The following is a 15,000-nucleotide window of genomic DNA, read 5'->3' as shown; positions in this document are numbered from 1 at the left end:
AGGAAGAATATAATATGGAGAAAGAAGGACATTAACAAAATAATAGCAAGAACAGAAAAAGAAAAAAAGTATAAGAAAAGAATGAAGATAAAAGGGAAAAAAAAGAGAAAGAAGAAAAAAATGGATGTAAAGTAGGATAAAAAGCATGTCGAAAAGAAGGTGATAACGAAGAAAATATTAGATTGGGATGAGGAGAAAAGATTTTTTATATACTGTTGCTAGTAGTTGGAGTGGATGTAGAGAGCGTAAACGAAACACAGATGTAGTAATTTTACCAAGAGGGGGTTGATATATGGACTCAGGATGGAATGAGAAAAATGAAGTCGTGGGAGAGGAGGAGGAGGAGGAGGAGGAGGAATAGGAGGGGCACATGCTGGGAATGAGTAGGAGGAGGAAGATGAAGGTCACCTCAGCTGATTAATTATTGTCAAGTCATGTTCCCGGTCAGACATAACCCTGCAATGGACAAAGGAACAGAAAGAAAATTAAATACCTCCCCCCCTTCTCTCTCTCTCTCTCTCTCTCTCTCTCTCTCTCTCTCTCTCTCTCTCTCTCTCTCTCTCTCTCTCTCTCTCTCTCTCTCTCTCTCTCTCTCTCTCTCTCTCTCTCTCTCTCTCTCTCTCTCTCTCTGTGTGTGTGTGTGTGTGTGTGTGTGTGTTGTCACCTGCCGTGTCAACACTTCTCTTGTAGTGAAGTGGCAGAGAGGAAGCATCAACTGTCACTCGTAACTTCACCTTCTCATCTTCCATAGGATAGCCATGTCCACTTCTCCACTTTTATCACACCCATCCTCGTCTTTCTCCTCGCTTTTTGTCTATCTTTCTCTCTTCCTCCCTATTCAAGTGACCATTTCATCCTTCCTACTGCCCTTCTAAAGCTCGTCCATTTCTCTCGTCGCCTCGTTTTTCTCCCCAACATGCTTGTTGAATGTTTTGTCTGTAACTTGTTATATCTTTCCTTCCTCTTCTTCCTTTTTTTCCTCATTCTCCTCTTTCTTCTGATCCTCCTTTTCCTTATTCTCATAGAGGACAGACTGTACATAGATTTTTTTCTTCTTCTTCGTTTTCTCCTTCTTCTTCATATTCTTCTTCTACTTCCTCTTCTTTTTTTCTTATCATCCTAGTCAGCACAATGATACCACTACAACGGCAGGGGACTCAAGGATACATGAACACTTTTCACGAAAATTTGCCTAACATTACAAGTCACAAAAGAAGGAAGGCCACTCGAGTCGTTCCAAATAGACCTTAACCTTACTTCCCTCTTTCACTTACTTTCCCCTTGTTCATCGAGGTCACATGAGTAATAAGTGTTTGGAGAGGATCGAGTAGTAGTAGTAGTAGTAGTAGTGTAGGCGGTGGCTGAGTTTTAGCATGCTGGACCCACATTCACCGCGTGATGGATGACGCGGGTTCGAATACCTACCATACCACCTCGGATTTTTCAGTCACCGCCGAGTGGCTTAATTTAAAACTACCCACATTCTGTCCTGAAGACCACCCGTCAGCCCGGACTCTAGAGGAAACCGTCCAAGTGAATCAAGAAGGAGTTCCGGGGGAGCAGCATGAGCCAAGAGAAGATGGCACCATTATATATATATATATATATATATATATATATATATATATATATATATATATATATATATATATATATATATATATATATATATATATATATATATATATATATATAAAAACTTGCCTGCGCCATGACGGGCTGGGGCCGATTACCATCCAGGCCCCTCAAGAAAGCCTACCGGCGCTATAGGCGTACACGTAAAAAAAAAAATAATAATAATAATAATAATAATAATATAATTATTATTATTATTATTAATTTTTTTTTTAACGTTTCGACTATGCTGCCTATTAGCTTTCTTGGTGGGTCCAGTTGGTCGGCCCAACACTGTCGTGCAGCAGGCTATTGATGAAAGCACTACTACTATTTTATAGTGCTACTTCTATTTTATCTGCTGCTGTTACTTGTGCTAATGTTGGTGCTCCTGCTGCTGCTTCTACTTACCTTTACAGAGACAAAAGGTAATAAAAGATGTTGGATCACTAACATAAAGCAAAAATACATGCATGAAGTGAAATAAACACAGACGTGAACAATACTTACCAAACATGCAATGAAAAAAACATCAGCATTAACCTTCAAGTCGATTAAAACAAAGGAGTGACTATCATTTATGCTGTAGATCTAGACCTTGTAACATGAGGATCGAGGGCAGGAAGGATAGATCAATGTCGATGTGCTGAATGGGGCTGGAGGATGAATCTGTGAACAAGGTTGCACAGCCTTCATGGATGGTGGGTTAGCCAACGAATCATGAGTGAGTACCTTGTGTTATCGAGAGAGAGAGAGAAGTAAGAAGAGGACCTGTAGGGGGAAAGATATTTTAATAAGGAAAATAAATAAGTATATGAGATCGGATAACAAACCGAGAAAATAAAATTATCGATAAAAATAGAAGAGGAAACCAAGAACGGAAAAAATATTTTCAATCATTAAGTAGCGGTGTGTGTGTGTGTGTGTGTGTGTGTGTGTTTATGGATGACGAGGCTTGGAAATCCCACTCATTTCTCCCTTTTCTTAAATCTTTCCTCCCTTTTATTCTATCTAAAAAAAAAAAAAACTCCATCCTTCTTTCACTGGCTTTTCTATTTCCTCCACCTTTTTACCATCCACCTTCTCCTCACCCTCCTCCTCCGCCTCCTTCATTTCTTTCTTTTTCCTCCTCTTCCACTTATATACCCCCTATCATCCTCTTTATCCCATAACAGGGAGTCAGTTTCGCCTGCTCAACCAAGGTCAGAAGCGTATGAGCACATCAACCTTGCGTAGCTGCGTAGAGAGAGGTAGATAGGTAGATAGACAGATAGATAGATAGATAGATAGATAGATAGATAGATAGATTGATATATAGATAAATAGATAGTGTGTGTGTGTGTGTGTGTGTGTGTGATAGAGAGAGAGAGAGATGGGCAGATGCACTGTCACAGACACCTGTACTACGGGTATTGACATGCAACTGCATTTCATCTTAATTAATTAACATCTGATTTTATAGCTATTAGGATCTCTCTCTCTCTCTCTCTCTCTCTCTCTCTCTCTCTCTCTCTCTCTCTCTCTCTCTCTCTCTATCTCTCTCTCTCTCTCTCTCTCTCTCTCTCTCTCTCTCTCTGTAATATGTGTGTGTGTGTGTGTGTGTGTGTGTGTGTGTGTGTGTGTGTGTGTGTGTGTGTGTGTGTGTGTGTGTTTGTGTGTTTTTTGTGTGTGTGTCCCCAACATCGTGTCTGTTGTTTATTATATTTGTAGACGATCTAAAAGGAATGATAAAAATGGGTAATGCTAATTATGGTGTCTTGCAATGGTTGCATATTCTTGTTCTCATGGACGACACTGTACTGTTATCAACATTTCGGAATGGCATGGTTAGGAAACTGGCTCAGCTTCAAAGTTATTATCGTGATTATAGTATGGCCATTAGCGAAAGGAAAACTTTTTTTTTTGTAATAAATGACAGTAATACTGATGCCGAACCATTGATGGTGGATGGGTTGGTCGATGAGCGTTGTGATATGTATATATACGTAGGTTCACATTTCACCCACAAAGGTTTGCCATCATCTGTTGTAAAAGCCCATGCAAATTTGAAAATGCCACATGTATTAAAATTTGTTTATTTTTTAAAGAAGAATAACGATGAGCCTTTTATTGCTAAGAAGCGAATTTTTGATGTAGCACTCACGTCTACACTCTTGTACGGCTGTGAGTCGTGAATTGGAGCAGATCTCAAGCCTATAATTAATTTATACAACTAGTGTCTGAAACAACTATTGGGTGTTACACTATCGACCTGTAATGATGTATGTTAATTAGAGTCAGGATACCCCCCTCTACCAGATTAGGTGAAACTAAAACAACATAGTTTTTTTCATAGCATGTGGCAAGAGATATCCTTTTACCAAGATGACCCAGTATGTTTCGTGATACAGCTTGTGAGTCAAACGGACCCTGTGATTGGAAGAATTGTAAATAATTTTCAAGACATTGATGTGACAGACATTAATGCGTTCATGCAATCGGTGGCCAAGAATATTAGAAACAGCGAGTCTTCCTGACGTGCGACGTATAATGCTATTAACACGACACTTTCGGTTAGGGCTGGGCACGATACGATTCCGGAATCGATTCCAGCGCTTCCGCTTCAAGCTTCCAGGTATCGAGTGGTATGACTGGTATCGATACCTTGGCTTGACGATTCCACTAGCTTAATTTCTCCTGGCAATCTGGCAGACAATGGCATCGTGGAGGGAAAAACGGCATTTGATTGGTCGATACTCTGTGTCTGTGACGTCAGGCAAGTGTTGCCAGATGCGCGTGCCTCCGTCAGGCCCAGTACATAAATAAGGGTGGAGGAGCGACCCACGGCAGTCCAGAATCGTTTGGCAACTCCCGGCCGCGCGGGAGGCAGAACGATGGAAGCGATTCCGGAATCGATACCAGCGATTCCAACAGCCTCTGGAATCGGAATCGGCGATTCTCAAAAAAGCGATTCTTGCCCACCCCTACTTTCGGTACACCGAATATACAAAAAATAACATGATTTTAACGAACACCACCGACTCTCCTTAATTCAGTACGAGTGGACATTCACTGCCTTGCGAGACAGGAAGGTGGAACAGACGCAGCTGTGAGCGTCTGAAGTTAGAAGAACGTTTGTGTATTTATGGTGAAATACAAAATAAACGGCATGTTCAAGAGAAATGCCCAATGACCCAACATATCAGAGACAGACATCATTTTACCAGTATGGAAAACTTATTATCAATTATGGTTACATATGAAATGTTATGTAAAATAATTAATGATAAATGTGACACGCCAGTCCTCGTCGACAGACCGACTTGGTCGGCTAGATTTCGATCGCCGATAGAGTCGGTGTGTCGGCATCCAGCTACATATATATATATATATATATATATATATATATATATATATATATATATATATATATATAAATATTTAGAGAGAGAGAGAGAGAGAGAGAGAGAGAGAATATATATATATATATATATATATATATATATATATATATATATATATATATATATATATATATATATATATATATATATATATATATATATATATATATATATATATATATATATATATATATATATATATATATATATATATATATATATATATATATATATATATATATATATATATATATATATATATATTGCTGAGTCGACAGCATGACAGCGCAGCGTTCAGGAAGGATGAGCTCAATCCCTTGGTGCCCCAAGCTGGGATTTTCAGCCGCCGAGTGGCTTAAAACTACCACATGCTCTCAGACGACTAACTTTTAACCGGACTCTAGAGTCTAGGAGGGCAGCATGAGCCAGTGCAAGAAGGCGCTTCTATAAACACTGGTCTGCGCCACAACACAGGGCCATACCATCAAGCCTACCAGCATACAGGCGATATATATATATATATATATATATATATATATATATATATATATATATATATATATATATATATATATATATATATATATATATATATATATATATATATATATATATATATATATATATATATATATATATATATATATATATATATATATATATATATATATATATATATATATATATATATATATATATATATATATATATATATATATATATATATATATATATATATATATATATATATATATATATATATATATATATATATATATATATATATATATATATATATATATATATATATATATATATATATATATCAGCTTTCACCGCTTGTGTGCTCTGCTTCCCCGGTGACCCAAGAAAATGTGGCGCTGCAGCACAGACTCGTTAAGTGTATTCGTGTGCAAAGTTTTCTTCTCCCCTCGTTTTGTATCTCTTGTGCCGTCTATGTATTTTTGTTGTCGCTGTCCTCGTCTCTCTGTCTGTTGTGTCGCGTCTTCATTGTTAACTGTTCTTGTTACTCGTTTATCTTCTACTGTCTGTCCTCGTCCTCCTATTGTTAACTCATACATATTGTTTACTACATACACTAACATTCCAATGTCATTAACACTACAGCACATCTTCACAAACACACATTCACACAACCACCTCTTTTATGTGTATTGTATATGTCAGTGACCTGTGTGATTTTTGTCAATAAAGCAACCCTGACGGATATTGCCTTTCTCTATCCGTGAACCAATTAGCCTTAGAACACTTGCTACCGCCAACAATTGGTGACATTGCTGTGTTGCTCTGGTTCAAGGTGGCTTTTACACCGGTGCCGTATATAAGGGCACTCCCTCCCAAAGCGGTGGACCTGAGTCTGAAATGATTCATTCGTCTACCCTCTCCTAGGGCAATAAACCTCAAAATCCGCTTAGGGTTCGTGAGGTTGAGCCCCAGGTCAATAAAAGTATTACGCCGTGGGCGTAGTTGCCACCTTCAGGGTTCTCCCCCGCCCTCCCCCAGGCACCCTCTGTGCCTTCCTCCAGGCGCCTTCTGCACCTCCTCCAGGCACTTTCAGCGCCTCCTCCTGGCAGCTTCAGCGCCTCCTTCAGGCACCCTTTTTGCTCCCTCTCCAGGCACCTTCTGTGCCCCCTGGTGCTCCTCCCAGCGCTCACCCACCCACCCACTCCCACCCCTCCTCCTCCCTGCCCTCCCGCTGGTACGGCGACTGAGACAGGCACACCGTGTGACACTACACAGACTCAGTGAACACTCACATTGCGACACATTACTGAGACACACAGTGCCACACAGACTCAGTGTATACGCCACCACACGCCACACAGACTCAGTGAGACAAGTACACTGTGACACGCCCCTGGGATTACTAGCTGCTCCCTGGATCAACCACCGCCTCCTGGATTTACCACCGCCCTTTTGGATTATCCTACACCTGTGGATCCTTGTGTACAGTGCAGTGTCTCTATCAACAGTTCAGTGCAGCAAGTCCCCACCAACAGTTAGTGTCATAGTGTAGCAGTCACCGCTCGAATCGCGTGTTCCTTCCCCTCAGTGACATAAGAAAATGGTGCACTGCACAGAATACTTTAAAATTGTGTTTTCATGTTCATCGTTAGTACTTGTCTCTGTCCGCGTCGTGTCTTCAATGTTTATCTTTCTTGTACTCGTTTACCTTTGACTGTCCGTCTATGTCCTTTTGTTGTCCACCGTTACACATACACCAACACTTAAATGTTAACCTACACAAACATCATTCACACAAACGCATACCCACACAAACACCTTTTCCTTGTGTTGTATTTGTCTCAATGACTTGATGTATTTTCGTCCAATAAAGTAACCCTAACGGATATTGAGTTTCTCTATCCGTGAGCCGATTAGCACTTAGAACACTCGCTACCACCAACAATAGTGTGGCATACTAAGCGTACAGTGTTGTGTTACAGTGCCTTCTTGGGCACTGGTTCGCTCCCCGAGCTACCGAGGCCCATAGCACGCGCCAGCGCCTATAGTACACGCAGTTCGTTCTGTTCTCACGAACTGCCGCGGCCCCTGGCACATGCTAGCGCCTCTCACTCCTCAACCTGCTGTGGCCCCTGGCAGGCTGGCAGCTAGCGCCTTCACACGCAGTTCCCTCGACGCTCTCTCGGACTGCCGTGGCCCCCGGCGCGTTTAAGCCAGTGCCTTTTGCCCATCTCCACGCCGCTCGACTTCACCATACCTGACGATGACATGCAGGTCTTCCTCTGCAACAGCGGTGTCCTTCAGAGCACCACTTTTCTGCTCAGGACCCGTCTACGTGGTTCGCGATTTTGGAGTGCGGATTCAGGCTAGCCTTCCAGGATCTTTTAAACGGCCAACCACTCAACTCACTCCAGCTCGACTCACCGTAGCTGTCCTCACTGCGCTACTTACCTCAGCTCGATTCGCCGTAGCTGTCCTAACTGCGCTACTCACCTCAGCTCGACTCACCGTAGCTGTCGTCACTGCGCTACTCACCTCAGCTCGACTCACCGTAGCTGTCCTAACTGCGCTACTCACCTCAGCTCGACTCACCGTAGCTGTCCTCACCGCGCAACTCACCACTCAACTTAACTCGACTCAACGCAATGCATCTCGGCGCAACTCGCCCCGCACCTCAACGCAACTCAACTCAGCGCAACTCACCGCGCACCTCATCTCAACTCAACTCAACGCAATTCACCGCGCACCTCAACGCAACTCAACTCAGAGCAATTCACCGCGCAACGCAACTCAACTCAGCGCAACTCACCGCGCAACGCTACTCACCGCAACGCAACACCGTCTGTGCCACAGCGTCCCCGCACCAGGGAAGATTTCGTTCCTCCTTTCTCGTCACTGGGGGCGAGTATCTGTAGAAGCCACCGCTGAACGCCGTGTGCTCTTGACCCAAGAAAATGTGGCGCAGCAGCACAGACTCGTTAAGTGCATTCGTGTGCAATGTTTTCGTCTCCCTTCGACTTGTATCTCTTGTGCCGTCTATGTATTTTCGTTGTCGCTGTCTTCGTCTCTCTGTCTGTTGTGTCGCGTCTTCATTGTTAACTGTTCTTGTTACTCGTTTATCTTCTACTGTCTGTCCTCGCCCTCCTTTTATTAACTCACACATATTGTTTACTACATACACTCACATTCCAATGTCATTCACACTACACCACATCTTCACAAACACATATACACTCAACCACCTCTTTTATGTGTCTTGTATATGTCAGTAAAATGTGTGAGTTTTGTCAATAAAGCAACCCTGACGGATATTGGCTTTCTCTATCCGTGAACCAATTAGCCTTAAAACACTCGCTACCGCCAATATATATATATATATATATATATATATATATATATATATATATATATATATATATATATATATATATATATATATATATATATATATATATATATCACTAAATCAGCTTCCTCGAAGTTGGGCGTTCTGTATCGTCTCCGCCAGTTCTCCTCCCCCGCACAGTTGCTATCCATATACAGGGGCATTGTCCGCCCTCGTATGGAGTATGCATCTCACGTGTGGGGGGGCTCCACTCACACAGCTCTCTTGGACAGAGTGGAGTCTAAGGCTCTTACATAAGAACATAAGAACATAAGAACGCAGGAGTCTGCAAGAGGCCGGTAGGCCTGTACGAGGCAGCTCCTTTGACCCCTAAACTCCCGTGTCTAACCCCACCTAATATCGCTGTCCATGAATTTATCTAGTCTAATTTTGAATGTGACAATTGTTGGCACTCACCACATGATCAAGCCTATTCCACTCATCCACCACCCTGTTAGTAAACCAATTTTTGCCTATGTCCCTGTTGAATCTGAATTTATCCAGTTTAAACCCGTTACTTCGTGTCCTACCCGGTTCTCTTACCAACAAAACCTTATGAATGTCTCCCCTTCATCCATTTATAAACCTCGATCATGTCTCCACGTACCCTTCGCCTTTCTAGAGAATGCAAGTTTAACTGTTTGAGTCTTTCCTCGTATAGCAAGTTTCTCAACCCCTGAATCATCTTAGTCATCCTCCTCTGCACCGATTCCTATTTTGATATCCATTCTATAGTAGGGTGACCAGAACTGAATCGCATAGTCAAGATGAGGTCTAACTAATGCTAAATATATTTTGAGGAAGACTTCGGGGCTTCTGTTGCTTACGCTCCTTGAAATAAATCCCAGTACCCTATTAGCTCGATTTCTAGCTTGAATGCATTGTGCCCTTGGACGGAGATCAGAGCTCACTAAGACCCCTAAATCCCTCTCGCACCCAGACCTACTTATGAGAGTGTCATTTAAGCAATAGTTATGTGAGGGGTTGTTCCTACCTACACTCAGAATACTGCACTTCCCTACATTGAACTCCATCTGCCATTTATCCGCCCAGTCATATAATCTGTTGAGTTCACCTTGGAGAATACTAGCGTCCTGATCCGACTCAATTACTCTACCGATCTGGGTATCATCTGCAAATTTACTAACATCACTACTAATTCCTGTGTCTAAGTCATTGATATAAATAATAAACAAAAGTGGACCTAATACCGAACCTTGTGGGACCCCACTCGTAACACATCCCCAGTCAGATCTTTTACCATTGATTTGCACTCTTTGCTTCCTATTGCTAAGCCACGCCTTGACCCAGTTCAAAACTTTACCCTCTACTCCGTGAGCCTTTAATTTAAGCAACAGTCGTTGGTGAGGAACTTTGTCAAACGCTTTACTAAAATCAAGATAGATTACGTCATAATTTTCATCTCTGTCAACCGCCTCAAATACTTTATTGTAGAAGGACAAGAGATTGGTGAGGCATGACCTACCTTTTGTGAACCCATGCTGCGAGTCGTGAATTAAGCTATGTTTCTCTAAATGCTCCCGAATGTTCCTGGCTATTATGGACTCCAGCATCTTGCCTATAACCGATGTTAAGCTAATTGGGCGATAGTTTGAAGCAACTGACCTGTCTCATCAGTTCTCCTCCTCTTATTGATAGTCTTCTACCTCTTAATTTCGGCCGCCATGTTGCCTCTCTTTCTATCTTCTATTGATATTTTCACGCTGACTGCTCTTCTGAACTTGCTAACTGCATGCCTCCCTCCCTCCCATGGCCCCGCTGCACGTGACTTTCTAGACATGCTCATCCCTATACTGTCCAAAACCCTCTTGCAAGAGGTAACCAGCACCTTCACTCTTTCATCCCTCACGCTGGTAAACTCTGGAACAATCTTCCTTCTTCTGTATTTCCTCCTGCCACCTCCTGAAATTGACCTCTCTTTCGGCCACCTCTTTGGATTCTTTTTGTGAGCAGCGAGTAGCGGGCTTTTTTATTTATTATTGTTTACTTTTTTGTGTGCCCTTGAGCTGTCTCTTATGTTGTAAAAAAATATAAAAATATATATATATATATATATATATATATATATATATATATATATATATATGTGTGTGTGTGTGTGTGTGTGTGAATATATACTTTGTGTGAATATATATATATATATATATATATATATATATATATATCACTATATATATATATATATATATATATATATATATATATATATATATATATATATATATATATATATATATATATATATATATATATATATATATATATATATATATATATATATATATATATATATATAGAGAGAGAGAGAGAGAGAGAGAGAGAGAGATAGAGAGAGAGAGAGAGAGAGAGAGAGAGAGAGAGAGAGAGAGAGAGAGAGAGAGAGAGAGAGAGAGAGAGAGAGAGATGAATACGATGCAGTTATCATGTTTTTTTCCATTTTTTAAGAGTTTTTCACTATGTTTCATCATTTACATCTATGAGCACCTATTAGTAGTTTTCTTAATCTATTTTTTCACCTTGATGTTATGATCAATTCCTCTCAGTGCCTCATTTCCTTTATACTGTCCATTATTATTTTCTTTTTCTAATCGTTCTTTTTTATCATGTCACTCTTTCCCGAAATCTTCTTTGTCTTCTCTTCTCCCCTTTCACGTGTCTGAAAGAGTTTTGGTCATATATCTTTTTCTTTGACCTTTGCCTAAATGTGGAAGGAGAGTAATCGAGAGAGAGAGAGAGAGAGAGAGAGAGAGAGAGAGAGAGAGAGAGAGAGAGAGAGAGAGAGAGAGAGAGAGCTTGGCTTGACGGCCTGACAGGCGGCAGTTCGAGCCCCGTTCATGCGGGAATCTTTCCGCTGACAAGGAGCGGATATTGTACCCCCTTGAGCAAAGTGATGGGGCTGTTGTTGTTTGCTTGATAAATTTATTAGGCAATAGCCTCAGACATTATGTACAAGATCAGTTTAATACAATTGTGATCAAGGGCAGATTTTAGCTAAACCAATGGACACCCACACACACACACACACACACACACACACACACACACAGACTGATTGACAGGTAAGCAGAGGAGCAATTACAGACAGACATTCAGACAAACATAGAAGGTAAATTTGACCTTTGAAATGGAAAATTTACCCATAGAGAACAATGACTCATCAGGGAAATTAGAGAACAATTTTGAAAGATACGATTTTTTTTTAATATATATCCCCTAGTATCCCTAGGGGAAACGGGCCTTTGCCAAAGGCAGGATGCCGACAGACCGACTCTATCGGCGATCGAAATTTAGCTGACCAAGTCGGTCCGTCGACGAGGACTGGCTTGTCTCTGAAATATATGATATTGAAAAGCGTCAAATGTATAGAAATGAGAGAAGTAAAAGAATTTTTGACCATTCGATAAAAAAAATTTCGGCATCTATTACCTAGAGAGAAATATGAAAATTACGTTGATTAAAACGAAGAAATACTGACAGGAGTGGAAAAAGAAATATGGAAAGGCCAAGGATGATACGAAAATAAAGAGAGAAGAATGTAAGGGCCCAGACTGTCACCTTAGAGTCTTTCCTCAATGGTTGATTAACTCAACCTGGCTTGTGAAGGTCAATGACGTGTTACTCTGGAGGGAATTTTAACCACTGGAATTGCTGTCGTGTCTAGGCTTTATGGCCTGCACCAGCTAGCAATAGATTCTTCTTGACCCCAAATCCCTCCCTCTTCACCCAACTCCTCCTACTCACTCTCGCTGTCTATATAAAACGCGCCTGAACTGAGGGAACCAAGACAGTGCTCAACTATCTTCAATCATGGTGAGTCTGGGATTCTTTTGGCCCATTTAACGTTATACTGAAAAGTATTATGTTTTGGGAAGACTTTTTTTTTCGGGGTTTCATTCAGTATTGAGAGCTCTTGTGTTTTTCATATCATTGAATGTTTAATCTTTACTTATCTTATTCCTCGTATTCTTGCTTCGTCTTCATTCATTTGATCATATCCTTCGAGTTTGTTTGCTTGGTGTTAATTATATATCTGATTTTGTTTTTACTTGGGTCCCAATGCTTTATGAAAGCCTGCTACTATTGAATATTGTTTTATGTAGGATTAAAGTACTGTATGTGAAGAATTATTGAGAAAATGTGTTACAAGAGATTATGTTGCTAAAATGCGAAAAAAATAAATCAAATGTTGATAATACGGCGTTTCTAAACTGATGCTGTCTTTCCAGAGAGGGTTGTCCACGCTTCTATTGGTCCTTTTGGTGGCCGCTTCCTCTGCCTCGCCCGGGAAAGGAAGAGGAGGAAGAGCACAAGGAAGAAGCTATGGTGGAGGAAACGGTGGAGGAAAAGGATCAGTTACTGCTGGAATTTTGGTTGAACGTGGAACCTACAACGGAGGAGGAGGAGGAGGAGGACAACTAGGAGGAAACTTTGGAAGAGGTGGAGGAGGAGGACAACTAGGAGGAAACTTTGGAAGAGGTGGAGGAAGAGGAAACTTTGGAGGAGGTGGAGGAGGAATAATCTTTGGAGGAGGTGGAGGAGGAAGCTACGGTGGAAGAGGACAACTCGATGGAGGCTTTGTCGGCGGTGGAGGAGGAGGAAATTTCAATGGTGGAGGACTCAATGGAGGATTTGGAGGAGGAAGAGTAGTGAGTGGAGGTAGAGGTGGAGGTGGGTATTCTGGCGGCTCATCCATCGGTTCATTCGGTGGTTCGTCCGGAGGCTTCTCATCGGGAGGTTTCGTTAGAGGAGGAGGAGGAGGAGGAGGATTTAGTGGAAAAGGAGGAGGTTCATTTGGACAAAGTGGAGCTGGTTTAGTGACAGGCAACTCTGGTGGCAGATACTCAACTGGTTCAGTAAGGTGTGGTTTCATTCAGGTGGCTTTAAATGGTAGAGTCAGGCTCGAAAAGGTGGATTCAACAATGGATCCAGATGGTGGGTTCAGGAAGCGTCCAGTCTTCTGGTGGTTCACATTGGAGGATCATCAATGCAGTTTCTGGAGGAACGTTTCTGGTTCATTTGGAGGATTCGATGGTGGTTCTTTCGATGGCTCTAGAGGTGGTTCGTTTGGTGGTTCGTTTGGTGGTTCTAAAGGTGGTTCAATTGGAGGTTCAGGTGGTTCATTCGGAGGTTCTGGCGGCGGCTACTCAAGTGGTTCTTCTGGTTCGTTTGGTTCATCAGATGGTTCATATAGCGGGTCGTTCGGTGGAAATTCTGGCGGTGTTCTTGCGAGTGGTTCATTCGGTGGCTCAAATGTCGGTTCTTTTGGAGGCAGTCATTCAGGTGGTTCTTTTTTGGGGGGTTCTAAAGGTGGATCGTTTGGTCAATCAACTGGTTCACTTGGCGGGTCTGGTCGAGGTTATTCACAGGGGAGTTCATTCGGCAGTTCGTTAGGTGGTTCAAATGGCGGCTCAATCGGTGGTCAGACAGGCGGTTCGTTTGATGGTTCGAGAGGCGTTTCTTTGGGTGGTTCTGGAGGTGGTTACGCAAACAGTGGTCCATTTGGTGGAGGTAACACAGGCGGTACGGTCGGTGGTTCGAAAGGAAGTTCATTTAGTGGTTCTGGAGGTGGCTACTCAAATGGTGGTTCACTTGGTGGATCGTTCAGTGGTTCAAAAGGCAGTTCGTTTGCAGGAGGTCATACAGGTGGTTCATTTGGAGGTTCAAACGCTGGCACTGGTGGAGGCCATTCGAGTGGTTCGTTCGGTGTTTCGAAAGGCGGTTCGTTAAGTGGTACTGGAAAAGGTTACTTCGGTGGTGGGTCATTTACTGGTTCGTCAGGTGGAGGCTCAGTTACCTCTGGCTACCTTCCTCCTACAGGACGGTAAAAGGCCTTCCCTAGCCTACTGTCCATTCCTCTTTTGTCTTTTATTCGTTCTGTCTTCAAGTCTTATCTTCATCCTTTATTTATTTTTTCCTTTAGGTTTTCATTTGCTCCTTCTTTGACTGATCCTTTGCCGCTTCCTTGCTCCTTGTTCAGTTTGGATAAGCCATAGCTCACATCACGAGAGGAAGAAGATATTTAGAGTATACCACCATTGTCAGTATGAGCAGTAATCATTTGTTTTAGTATTATTTATTATTATATTATTATTATTATTATTATTATTATTA

At 41.7% G+C, this 15,000-nt stretch overlaps 1 protein-coding gene across 1 annotated transcript; it reads left to right on the top strand.

The window, feature by feature from the left end:
* The first annotated feature begins 13,808 nt into the window (after positions 1 to 13,808).
* Positions 13,809 to 14,916, top strand: LOC126991502 (keratin, type I cytoskeletal 9-like). The gene has a single exon (XM_050850256.1). It carries the CDS (start codon positions 13,809 to 13,811, stop codon positions 14,712 to 14,714), a length of 906 nt encoding a protein of 301 aa, XP_050706213.1. The 3' UTR covers positions 14,715 to 14,916.
* The last annotated feature ends 84 nt before the right edge of the window (positions 14,917 to 15,000 follow it).

This window comes from Eriocheir sinensis, unplaced genomic scaffold (assembly GCF_024679095.1).
Source record: "Eriocheir sinensis breed Jianghai 21 unplaced genomic scaffold, ASM2467909v1 Scaffold292, whole genome shotgun sequence".
Lineage (NCBI taxonomy): Eukaryota > Metazoa > Arthropoda > Malacostraca > Decapoda > Varunidae > Eriocheir > Eriocheir sinensis.
This window is presented reverse-complemented; position numbering and strand designations above follow the sequence as displayed.

What these genes read in the sequence shown, in the direction of transcription:
- LOC126991502 (XM_050850256.1), top strand. Translation starts at nt 13,809, where the DNA reads ATGGATCCAGATGGTGGGTTCAGGAAGCGTCCAGTCTTCTGGTGGTTC.